Raw genomic sequence first — 13,335 nt, 5'->3', positions numbered from 1 at the left:
AACTAACCCCATTTCATTCACCTTTTCAAACAGAAGTCTTCTGTGCTTTCATTAATTGTATACAACATAGAAGTAGAAGATTATGATATATTACTGGTTGTTTGCTCTCTGAAGGTTATTGTATAATTACCTTTATATTTAATGATAATAATAATAATCTAGTTGTATAGCACCTGTTCACGCGCGATAGAAGTAATACTGGCCAGCCACAGAACAGTGCATCGCCCTCTGCAAATAAATAGAACATATTCCAACAATGTAATCCATCAAATTACACTTAAGAATGTTCTCTTACTAATGATTCAATTCAGAGTGAAAACCAATGACTACGTTAGCTAGCCAGCTAAAGCTGGGTGGTGTTGGCTGGCTGGGACCCGTTGGTGGTGGTGGTGGTGGTGGTGGGTGGCTCAGCTAGTTGAAGCCAAGCAATGCTAGCCCTCCGAGACCCGCCAGTGATAGTGAACCGGTCGGCTGGCATTGCTTGGCTTTGGCTGGCTGGGTTGTTCACTATCACTAGCGGGCTCCGGCCGGCCAACACCACCCGGCTCCAACCGGCCGAGCCACCCGTCACCACCGGCGGGTCCCGGCTGGCCGGCACTGAACGGCTTCAACCGGCTGGCCAGCTGACGTAGTCACCCAGAGCCATTCTGAGTGACTCCGAGTGACCGTGTTAGCCGGCCGGCTGGAGCTGGGCGGTGTTGGCTAGCTGGGACCCGCCGGTGATAGTGAATGACTGTTAGCTAGCTAGCTAATTTATGTGCTAGGTAAAGTTGGCTAACTTAATTGAGGTCTGATCAACACGACAGTGACAGCTGGTACTTTTCTTGTGGTCAGGCAGCAGCATCCAAGAAACATGAGAAATCATCAGGGAAAGAAAAAGGAGCAGGTCAGCTCAGCCTATTTATGATATTCTATTAGTTTATTCAGTTAGACACACACTGCCGTGTAAAACACACTGGTATCCGTTGTTTCGGAAAGAAAACAAACAAATGTTGTACCGAATAAAGTTAAAGATGTATTTTAAGTGATTGCGTAATTTTTTTTATGATATTACGATAATATCGTTATCGTGATATTTTTGCCACAATAATCGTATTGAAAATTTTTTTATATCGTGACAGCCCTAATACACATACCGTTATACCCATGGCTTCATGTACCCCCTTATGCACCCCTTATTAGTTCTACATAATGCTGCTATGCTAATGTGTGTGACCTGTGTTTTTTCTGCTTCAACATGACAGTAATTCCACTAACCACTGAGCCCTAATCCACTCGAAGCAACAGTTGACACTGAAAGCTGAAAGTAAAAATTGACAAAAATAAGTAGTGTGAAATAATAAACTCAGCTGTTGTGACATACCATGTTTTTCCACCTTTCCACAGTGTACAGGGATGATGGATATCTGTCAGCTGTTAGTCTGTTTAATACACAGGAAGATGTCATATAGTCTGTGTGTGTGTTTAAGGGAATTAAATAGTTGTACTACTGCCTATGTTAAAGCCGCAGTAGGTAGAAATGGAGCAAATATGATTGAAAAAAGTTATTTTTATAAAACGGTCACTATATCCTAGTAGTGCATGAGACAGGTCATCTGAAAAAAAATCATGTGGCTCTGTTTCCTCCGGTGTTCCTAACGGCATCTGCAAGATTTCACAGACTGGAGGAAAACAAGCAGTCATAGCTGATCTGGAGTTTGTCGTCCAGCTGCCATCTATGAGAGCCGGCTGTCAATCACTCACAAACTCCGATCAAACAGTCAAACGAGGCAGCGCTAATCAAATATTAATCAATATTCTGTTAATATAATGCCTATTTCACCCCTCAAATGTTCTCAGAATCATCTTGTAGTGTACTGTTTAGCTGTAAAATGAGAAAGACTGTGGCCCGGCAGCCATGTTGGGGTCAAGTTGAGGAAATACCAAGCAACGCCCCCCAGCCGGAGCACAGCCAATAGGAACGCTCTCTCTCTCTGAAATGACCTGTGATTGGCCAAAGTCTCCCGTCACAAGCTAGATTTTCTAAAGCCTGAAAACAGAGCCATGAGGAGGTGCAGAAGTCTAGTTATCTCTCAGAACACTTGAATCACAAAATGCTGCAAGGTTATTATGGGATTTTTGCCCAATGATGCCAAAAGATTGTTGCCTACTGAAGCTTTACTTGTTACAATTTTATTTTATAAGTGATGTCGTGGTCCATGTAAAGTTTCTCAGTACACTTTTGCATTTTAAAGAAGTACTTTAACATCAAACATCCCTGGTATCAGTCTCCTCATCTAAGTTAAGTAGAGCATTTTCCAAAATGTTAAAAACATTTCCCTTAAAAAAAGTCAACTAATGAAAGGTAGGAAACTTCATTCCGTTGTCTAGAATTATTAAAAAAAAAAAAAAATGTAAAATTACAATTTTGGACAGAAAATAGAAAATCTGGAGAAGTTTCGTCTCAGAATGTTGTGAAAAGTAATTCTGGATCATGTCTTTTCTCCGCAGGATCTCACCTGTGCCCTCGGAGTTTAGACTGTGCCCGGGCAGGACGAGACTTCTGCCAGCCCGGCAGCTCACACTGCGGCCCCTGTCTGCACCCTCTGGTGGAGAACTCCCATGGTCACTGTGTGGTCAAGAGGAGGCATGCTTCCCACTCCATTAAAGGTAGGTGGTAGCACTAAATCCCTGCATTGCTCATTATTGTCCAAATTATAAAACAACATAGAGCATACATAATTGATATGGTAAATGGACTTTCATTTATATAGCGTCTGTCTAGTCTTCAGACCGCTGAAAGAGCTTTACACTACATGCCAACATTCACCCATTCACACACACATTCACACACTGATGGCAGAGGCCGCCATGCAAGGAGCCAACCTGCCCATCAGGATCTGATCTAAATACTCATTCACACACCGATGGCACAATCTTTGGGAGCAATTTGGGGTTGATATAAAATGTAAACATCCCATTTAGAAAATGCCATGCCAATCTGCCTGTAAACACCTCTGTCTTTCAAACATGCCCCCAGTTTATAACACAGGCATTCTATTTAAAGTCCAAGCTGAGCATGAACAGGATGAACAATACTCCATGACTGTGTGTCAAATTTCAGAATCACCTTTATTGGCTAAGTATGTTTTACTAGGGCTGTCAAAGTTAACGCAATAATGAGGCAAAAACACAAACAAGTGTGTAATTTTAGCCACAACACCATGGAAATAAATAGAATACATATTAGTGTTAGGCGATATGTTAACATTTTCCAACCTGCCACCGTTAGCCCTACAACCGGTGATTGCATTGCTCTTGGTTAGTCTTTCCACCAATCAGCAAGTCTGGTTTGGTCAAAATAAACCCTTATTTCACCAAGTTCGATGTGAAAATACGCCGGCTCTACACGCTGTCTCTCTGCCAACTGGCTGAGCAGGCAGATGTGCGGCTCTCGGTCTTCGGAGGCAGACCATTAAATTATCAAAATAAAATGACAAAAATTGCCCCAAAACAACAACAACCGGCCATGTACTCAGCCAATCGCTGATAGATACATTCGTCCAACTGCCCTACTGTAATACGTATTAATGTGACTATAGAACACAATGGGACAACAACCATATGAACTGTGCTTAATGCCATCCAAATGGTGCAGCTGTGGCTCAGAGGTAGAGCGGGTCGCCCTTCAATCGGAAGATCGGCAGTTCAATTCCCAGCTCCTCCAGTCCACATGTCGAAGTGTCCTTGAGCGAGGTACTTAAGCCTAAATTGCTCCGAAGGCTGTGCCATCAGTGTGTGAATGGTAGTATTTAGTAGGGCTGTCAATCGATTCAAATATTTAATCGGGATTAATGGCGTGATTGTCCATAGTTAATCACCATAAATCGCAAATTAATCAAATTTTTTTATCCGTTCAAAATGTACCTTAAAGGGAGATTTTTCAAGTATTTAATACTCTTATCAACATGGGAGTGGGCAAATATGCTGCTATTTTTTGAAAATCAATTAACAACACAGAACAATGACAGATATCCACCAGAAACCCTCACAGGTACTGCATTTAGTATAAAACAATATGCTCAAGTCATAACATGGCAAACTGCAGCCCAACAGGCAACAACAGCTGTCAGTGTGTCAGTGTGCTTGCAGATCTTCACCTTAGCTTTAAAACTAAGCCCACTACAACCTAAAAATCACAAGATGCGTGAATGCGTTAAAGAAATGAATGGCGTTAAAACAAATTAGTGTTAGTATGTTATTATCGCGTTCACTTTTACAGCCCTAGTGTTTAGATTAGATCCTGATGGGCAGGTTGGCTCCTTGCATGGCAGCCTCTGCCATCAGTGTATGATTGTGTGTGTGAATGGGTGAATGCTGACATGTAGTGTAAAGTGCTTTGAGTGGTCGGAACACTAGAAAGGCGCTATATAAATGCTAGTCCATTTACCATGTATTTACTATGGATGTGATTGTAGTGCAGCAGGTAGACTCTAATTGATCAGTGTTCCTGCCCCTCTGTGTGCTTCCTCTACACATGAGTCATGTATTCTACCAAAGTGTGACTTCAGGGGCTCCCAGTGTGCGTGATGCCAGCTCCCAGCTTCCATTTAACTCCGTCAACAGTGTGTGTGTCATAGTTTATATCCAACGCTCATCACCCTTGTGAGTCTCTGCTTTTATGTCATGCTCTGCCGGTGCTGTCGAGAAGTGATAAAGAGGCGGTGAATGTGGGATGTATCTGGGGGGGGTAGAGCTGCTTTGTCCAAAACACAGGGAAAATTTAGCAACAACAGTGAATGGTCGAAGAAGATATTACTGTGATAAACTGAGACAAAGCTGTAGACATCACATCCCGTTGGGATCCTTATTCGATACTGTGTGATATGTCAAACTTCAGTACTTTTTTTGTACTGACTGAAATGTGTCTGTAGCACTGAGCACAATCTAGGGATGCACCGATACCGATACCGATACCGATACCAGTATCAGGTATCGGGTCCGATACTGTGCTCATGTACTCGTACTCGCAAAACGGCTCCGATACAACGGCATCGATACCACTTTACAGCAGCGCGACGTTAACCTCTCGTCACCATCTTTCAGGTTCTCATGCTCCTCCACCCCCACCTCAGCCGGCGCACGCCAACCCTCACTTTCATTGCTTCACAGGGTTTTGCTCGCACCCTCTGACTCGCGCTTGCGTTAGACTCCTTGGTCGGGTTAGGGTTAGATACGGGTCGGGTGGGTTGCAGACATCGCCGCAGATCCCTGGCACCATTTACGCGGGCCGCGGCACGACACGGTTGGGGCGCACTGAGCACAGTCCGCCCACGGTCGACAGTCGCACCGGGAGCAGGGGGCCCCATTCCTCCCCGGCGGGGAGAGAGAGCACAGCGAGCCCTTTGTCCACAGTGCGGCGAGGTCCGGACAGGGAACGCTGTAAAGCTGCGACCGCGAGCCACCTTTGCCCCGAGCCTTTCCAAGCCGACCTGGAGCCGGTCGCGGCGCACCGCCTCGTATGCGGGACTCCCCAGCCTGCCGTGTGTCGCTCACACCCTCTAGCTGGCTGTTGACGAGGGTCTTTTGGCACAGAGAAGTACTCGTATCGGTACTCGTATTGGTACTCGATATCAGCGAGTACCCAAATGTAAGTACTTGTACTCGGTCTGAAAGGAAGTGGTATCAGTGCATCCCTACTCAAATACATCAGATATCTGGTCAGATCATAATCTTAGTTTACTTATGTTTTGATTACATAGTACCTCATTTTAATCCTAATTTTGCCTATTTTAGTTGGCTGTTGTATTTGTACGGCTGCTTGTGATTAGACAACATTTAACATTTCAGAACTTTGGCTTATTTTGTTACATGAAAAAGGTCATAAAAGAGGCCCAGAGTTCAACATCGGAGTGGCTGTGAATTCCATTGACCAGTCCACCGCTGTGCTAAACTAATAGCCGAATCCAGAGTTATTATTTCCCTTCCTCCGTTCATGTGAATGAGACCCAGACCGAGGCAGGAGCGAGGGCTGGGTGGCGGAGTTAGAAAGCCATGGTCCAGCAGATGACAGAAGGGGCTTTACGTCTGAACAACTGCAAAGTCAAGAGGTGTCTGTGCAAAGTCGACAAACTAGCAACAACGCCGTCTATATTACCTACCCAATGTCTCAAACCCAAACCAATATAAAACTGGATTAATCAAACAGGTGGGATATGTTTGCTTCCATGAAATCGACCTCTCAAGTAAATGAGAGCTTCTCTTGGGATTTTGAGATATCTTGTTCATTCTGACTGCATAATGCTTCCATACCTACACTCTCACTGCTCTTGTGTTTTTCAAAGACACACACATACAGCACTCTAAGCTCTCACGCCCGTGTGACTTCCTCCCACTCATCAGCGTGATAAACCGGCAGGCGGTGTGACGACGCTCTGCAGTGCAGCACAGTTTCTCAGGAGGTGGAGGTGACATGAACAACGGTTCACTTATTAAAACAATCAAGACTGCAGATTTCGTAAGATGACTATTCTTGAAATGTCACAACTTCTTTCATCGTAATATTGACACTTAATTCTCAAAATCCTAGATTATTATTTTTTCTAACAGTGGCCCTAATGCTCTGTTGTAAAAAGTAGAATTCCGCCTTTTGGTTTATCTTATTCTCTCTAATAGAGGGCTCCAGGGATCACGTATTTTTGTAGGCCATCCAGGAAGTTAGCATCGCCCTGGGTTCCCTCAACGAAAAGCCAACGGGATTATTCCATCGGGTTTTGTGTTATTGCAGAACATAAACTCTGTGGCAAACACACATTTGTGATACTTACACGTTTTGTTCAGCAAGATAATCTCTACAAATGAACAACACTTTTAGGATTTTTGAAGTGTAAATGCAATCGGCAGAAGTAAAAAGCTAACGTTAGGCTATAAACGAACTACACCACGGTCGCATTAGCGAGAGTATACACAACGAGGCTGTATAGGAGGACGAGAAGGACGTTTTTAAACACACATAAAGGCATCAAAATCCACGAGTGGGATATTTACTGATGTATTTTATATCATAGAACAAAACGTTAAAATCTCTTCAGCTTGTGTCAACCACAGACCTTATTTCAGGCATCTAACTAAAACCCCATTCAAACAATCATTTTCAGGTTCTTTTGAGTTTCTACTAGAACATGTTTACATCCCTTAATGTTCAAAAAACACATTGTTTTTCTCATCCTGTCCGTCTGAATATATTATATAGTATTCACCCTCTTTAAGCCCCCCCTCCCGAGAAACCCCGCTCGGCTGTGATTGGCTTGAGAGAAAAATATTGTGCACTTTTGCAAAGGTAGTTCTCAAACCGTGGGTGGAGATACACAGATGGTGGGGGGGTATATTCTAATGAGCCTGCATGTGGAATAGAAAGGGGAGCCAAATGTGAATTCACATGTTTTCTGATCCAGGCAGCCCACAAAAAAACTGCCTGGTTTGTCTTATTTCACAGTTTGTGGGTTGGTAGACACTCCTGATACCCAAATGTGCTGTATGTGCACAAGCAGAGTTTTTCATGATATGATGCTTCGACCATAAATGGTGTACTTTAAGCCAATTATATACATGATGTCCAGTTTACTCGTCATTGGATTTGGTTACCACATCAAAGCAACACAAGAACAAAGAAAGGGGAAGGATTAGACAGCCTGTGTTAACAGTTGTATACTGTCCTCTATGGCTCTGAGGAAACAACCTGATGATCATCACTTATTTCTGCTTGTATGCTGTATATAAACAGTTGTATACTGTATGCTGTATATAAACCGTTGTATACTGTATGCTGTATATAAACAGTTGTATACTGTATGCTGTATATAAACCGTTGTATACTGTATGCTGTATATAAACAGTTGTATACTGTATATAAACAGTTGTATACTGTATACTGTATATAAACAGTTGTATACTGTCCTCTACGGCTCTGAGGAAACAACCTGATGATCATCAGTTATTTCTGCTTAGACTTTCAACAGAAAGACTGTGTTGCAAACTGGGTGTGTGCATTTTGAAAAGCATAGGTGCTCATCAGGCATGGACACTTGACACAAAAGATGCTACTGAGTTGCATTATGGGAAATGAAGGCCTTATTTTGATTTTTGGAGTTTGACCCATACTAGGGACTAAAAGTCAGGATATCTCGGCCTCCACTGCCTCCATTTTGACCGTTCTTTTTTCAGTCCGCCTCTTGTGATTCATCCAACTTCATGGAAGTGCGTTGTTAAATCACCCTTAGAATAACCCTTATTCGCGTGTGACTTGAGTCCAAGCCTGAAGACATCTACATGCCCATATTGAGTTATAGTCAAAGCACCACCTACTGGCAACAGGAAGTCAGCCATATGTGGCAAAGATCATCCATGAGATTTACAAGGTGTGATCTACACATGATATACAGCAACATAGTGTATAATTAGTTTTTGTGTTAGAAGACGCCATTAGGACTGTAATCCTGCGGGAGCAGGCACTTTGCTGCTAGTGGGAGCAAGCGGTCAAAAAAATAAACTGTAAAGAAAACCAGAAGGATGGAGTCAGCAAGTCAGCAACCGGAGGAAAACAAGCAGTAAGAGCTGATCTGAGATCCGCTGTTCATCTGCTGTCTATGAAAGCAAAACAGAGCCATGAGGAGGCGCAGAAGTCTAGTTTTCTCTCAGAACACTTGATTTATAAATATGCTGAAAGGTTATTATGGGATTTTTGCCCAATGATGCCAAAAATATTCTGCCTACTGAAGCTTTAAAGTATTATTTTACCGTGTGTCTCTGTAACGTGGAATGGACGGAGAGGAAAAGCAGTCCGGTGAGAGTGACTCTTCTCTCTCTTCACACCACTTCGACACAACACAGCTCTTTCTACAGTTACTGTGGGGTCTTCCTGATTTTAGCAGCTTTTTCTCTCATCAACTTGTCAGAGAACTTCATCTGAATTTATTATGGTTTTGTGGGGTTTTGTTTTGGAAGCCTCTCATCGTCCGTGCTGCAGAACCACTCTCTGCCTTAACTGTTACCGATGCGGCGGCTGTTTTACAAAAGAAAAAACATTATTAAACGCTGTTTAATAAGTGATATCAGAATCAGAAACACTTTATTGATCCCCGGGGGGAATTACAGTTGTTCCATTTTGGGGTAAGAATATATACAAACATAGAGAAGTTGTAAGAAAAATAGAAATAAAAACACAGATGAAATGTAAAAATGTGCATTATCAAAAATAAATGCAAATATAAAATTGTCAAAGAAATCACATAAACTTAAGTATAGGGGGCATCAGATTACTGCATTCTATTTCATGTCACATTTTTACATTTTAACATTTCTAATTACCAAAAAAATCTAAATAATAAATAATTATACAATTTTGAGTTCCATGATCTGTCATCTATTATTCTATTACTCTTCCTGATGTTTGAGATTTTTTGCCGTGGCATCGTTTCCGTATTGGTATCGAAGTCAGAATTTTGGTATTTTGACAACACTACCTCATAGTGGACACAGGAAGCGGTACAAAATTTGCAGTAAGTCATTTCCAGCGCCACTCAAGAAATAGCATCCAACTCGTGAGCACAGTGTCAGACTGTCACTAAAATGCACAGCCGCGTTGACTGGTGTCTCACCTGTACCCCCGACAAGCGCAAAGGGGCGAGGGCCCGTTCATCGCCGCTTGCAGCTTTAATTTTGTTGTTGTTTCAGTTTTTTTGGCTGGATCATACTACTTTTATTTACCCTATGCCGTTTCCCCTCTTTTGAGACTTGGAATAATAATAAACGAGTGTTTGGATTGACCTAGTGATGGATTCTGTGTTTTTTTGTACCTCCAGGTAAGGTGAGCACTTATCCTGAGCTGGATGAGGAGATCGACTTCCTCTCTGCCATCATCAGTGAACAGAGAACTGTGTCCAGGCTGCCAGGTAGGCAACACTACTAGACCCGTATTCATATATACCACCACATCCCTGCTGACATAACCACTCAAAACATGTTATTCCTTATCCCAGCTCCACCCTCCAGAGACGTCTATAAACCCAAATCCAAGCAGCTTGGTGAGGCCGGCCCCGCTCACAGAGCATCTACCACGGAGCGGCCCACGAGCGCCCCGTTCACCAGCACGGCTCCACCCACCACCACCACCACCACCACCAACCACACTCCCGCTCTGCTCAGCGATCCCATCATCCTCCCCTACCCCTCTAATGACCGTGTCTTTATCAGTAAGTCTTTTTCTGACCTTTAGCCATGACCTCATTTCTTGTTGAGTTGTACTTCTTGAGCTTAAAGAAGTAACTGTAGTCGTGACCTGCGGTAAGAGAGATCTGGTTTGATGACCATATTTACAGGTTTATTAAAACACAACATAAATAATATTACCAGAGGTCAATACAGTATCCCAGCAAGCATGAATGACAGCGATGTTCAGGGAGTTTTCATTATGATTCAGCAGTGCAAAGTTTGAGTAAACCAGCTTCGCTCAATTTCAGTTTAGTTTCCATCTTTCATTCTGCAGCCAGCTGGGTCATAGACGGACATCATTCTCTAACCAAAGTAATATCCATCAATCCAATTCTAAAAAGTAATTGTCATCTAATAGCATACTTTTTTTACATAAACAGATTTCCTAAAATATTATCTCCCGCAGTGCTTATGTTGCACCGCATGGTCAGAGATCATACTGAGTTTAGATCCATTCAGATCCATTTAGGTATTGGACATATTGACACACACACAGACCAGAGAGTGTGATTTTGACTCGGGTCCCGGGTCGGCTCTCCGTTCCTTAGAACCAAATGGACCCGTGAAGACCACTAGTGCAAAGCTGTGCAGAGAACCAAGAGGCAGTTTCAGGTGTATTATTGTATTAACCGTCAGGTTTTTTTAATTTTGGCATCGATTTGGTACCGAAGTATCGGTTCTCGTGACATCCCTAGTCTCCACATGCGTCTCCAGTGATCCCCTTGTGATCCGATCTCACTTCCCTGCTCTATATGCACATAAACACGTAGTAAAAACACAGCTAATACAGCAGACGATGTCACGTAATATTACATGAATGTCAGTATTAATATCCTACATATTTGTGAATTCTGGTACATTTTATTAACATAAAAAAAAAGGTTATTGTACCAGCGGTCCCCGGGGACCTCCGTGCCGCCAGCACCGCTGCCTTTGCCAGACAACAGTGGGGTACAGAGCTCCAGAGAGCCGGGGAGGACAGAGAACAGGCGGGTGTCAGCTCTGTGCAAAGCAGCAGAACAAAAACACCGACACATCTCCGACAGTATGATAATGCGTGCCTAGTCTGATAGTCTATAGATATGTAGCCTATATATAAGGTATATTTTAATAAAATACAGATGTACCGTCAGGATACAGTAGAGCACAGAGGCTGTTTCCATGCTGCGAGGAAGACCAACGCTCGCGTCTGTCTGTCTATTCACCTGAGGGGCGCGGTGATCCCGCGGATCCCAGCTGGACATCAGATGAGTAGGCGGTCCTTAATGTGGCTCAGGACGCATTCGCGTACACACTGCTAAAAGAATGTGGTCATATGTGTCCCAGACCACCTCTGAATGTGGTCTGAACGATCCGATCTCAATGTCTCAATGCTTCTTGAGTGCGTTCACACCTGTACTTAGAGCTGTCCACTTGTGATCCGATCACTGAGGACGCATGATAATACCAGGTCTCAACAGGGCCAGAGAGACAATCAGGACAGATTGGATTATAAACAGAGGTCTTTTTTTAGGTCTTGATTGCATGAAATGAAGCAGGTAGATTTCAGCTTTAATGTTTGTGTCTTGTTTACACCGACTTTCAGCAAATGCCTCTGTGTCAGTATCTCTTAGTCGGAATGTCTGCTGGGACAACAACACATGTAAGGTAACATCTGGCCTGAAGGTGTATCAAGGAATACAAAAAGTCTTCAGTTGTTATGACTACATAGGGAATCAGTAGCACAACACACAAGATATGTACAGTCCAGATCCTGTATCTAACTGCAGAGGGACGGTTTTCCTGTAATTTTAGAATTAGAACTTTCTTATTAGAAATATATCACTCTTGTTTTGGGAAAACATTACAAACCCGGCTTGGGGCCCTTCTGTGTGGAGTTTGCATCTTCTCCTCGTGCCAGCGTGGGTTTTCTCCGGGTTCTCCGGCTTCCTCCCACAGTCCAAAGACATGTAGGTTAACTGTTGACTCTCAATGTCCCGTAGGTGTGAATGTGAGTGAATGGTTGTCTGTCTCTACGTGTCAGCCCTGTGATAGTCAGGTGACCTGTCCAGGGTGTAGCCCGCCTTCTCCAAATGTCAGCTGACGTCCTTTCTGCCAGCCTGTACAACCACTTCCCGCTGTGTCAGGACCCCTAACGGACTACGACTAATACAAACACTCTCACCCCGGACACATACACTTTTCAACATCTTTCAATTATCTGATCCATAACTGCACTACAACTTTACAGTATATATTATAGCATTTCATTTGTCCATCTCACTAGGTTTTACTTGGCTACCACTGCACACCATTACACATATATATATATATATATATATATATATATATAAACAACAATTATAACAAAAATTCATGTATACTTAAGTATACTTTTCTTTACTGTATATCTTGGAGGTGGAAAAAGAAACAATGACTATGTTTACATGCTCCAAATATTCCGTTTTCTGCCCTTATTCCCGAAAAAGACAATATTCCTAATGAACATGTATATTCCACTAATATTCCCGTTAACATGCAGCCGTGCACACTCGGATTAACGCCCCCCATGACATACGTTACACTGACCTACAAACAACCCATTTAGTTCAACAAGTCAGCTGGCTACCTACAGTAGTTGTCTTTTTTCCTATTCTAAGCATCATCATCATCATCATCATCTGGTCCATTTGAGGAGCTCAGGGCATCCTCATCACCGGGGCCGGTGAATGCCACGTCGATGCCATTCTCAGCTGTAACAGGCGAGACAGATTTAAAGAGGCAGTAGGCAGTATATTTTTGGCATCATTGGGCAAAAATTCCATAATAACCTTTCAGCATGTTGTAATTCAAGTGTTCTGAGAGAAAACTAGACTTCTGCACCTCCTCATGGCTCTGTTTTCAGGCTTGGCCCATGACGGAAGACTTTGGCCAATCACAGGTCATTTCAGAGAGAGAGGGGTGCTTGGTATTTCCTCAACTTGATCTCAACATGGCTGCCGGGTCTCAAAATTTTCATTTTACAGCTAAACAGTACACTACAAGATGATTCTGAGAACATCTGAGGAGAGAAATAGGCATTACAGTAACAGAATATTGATTCAATAT

General features: G+C 43.0%; 1 protein-coding gene across 1 annotated transcript in view; it reads left to right on the top strand.

Annotated features, from left to right (window-relative positions):
* The window catches only part of npdc1b (neural proliferation, differentiation and control, 1b), a 38,689-nt gene that overhangs the window by 17,040 nt on the left and 8,314 nt on the right, over positions 1–13,335 (top strand). The window contains exons 2-4 of the mRNA XM_074637161.1: positions 2,491–2,649; positions 9,840–9,929; positions 10,017–10,229. Coding sequence (XP_074493262.1) covers positions 2,491–2,649; positions 9,840–9,929; positions 10,017–10,229 — 462 coding nt within the window. The remainder of the gene's footprint in view (positions 1–2,490; positions 2,650–9,839; positions 9,930–10,016; positions 10,230–13,335) is intronic.

Source organism: Sebastes fasciatus, chromosome 6 (genome assembly GCF_043250625.1).
Source record: "Sebastes fasciatus isolate fSebFas1 chromosome 6, fSebFas1.pri, whole genome shotgun sequence".
NCBI lineage: Eukaryota > Metazoa > Chordata > Actinopteri > Perciformes > Sebastidae > Sebastes > Sebastes fasciatus.
Note: the sequence above shows the minus strand (reverse complement) of the source record. Positions and strands in the feature narration are given on the sequence as shown.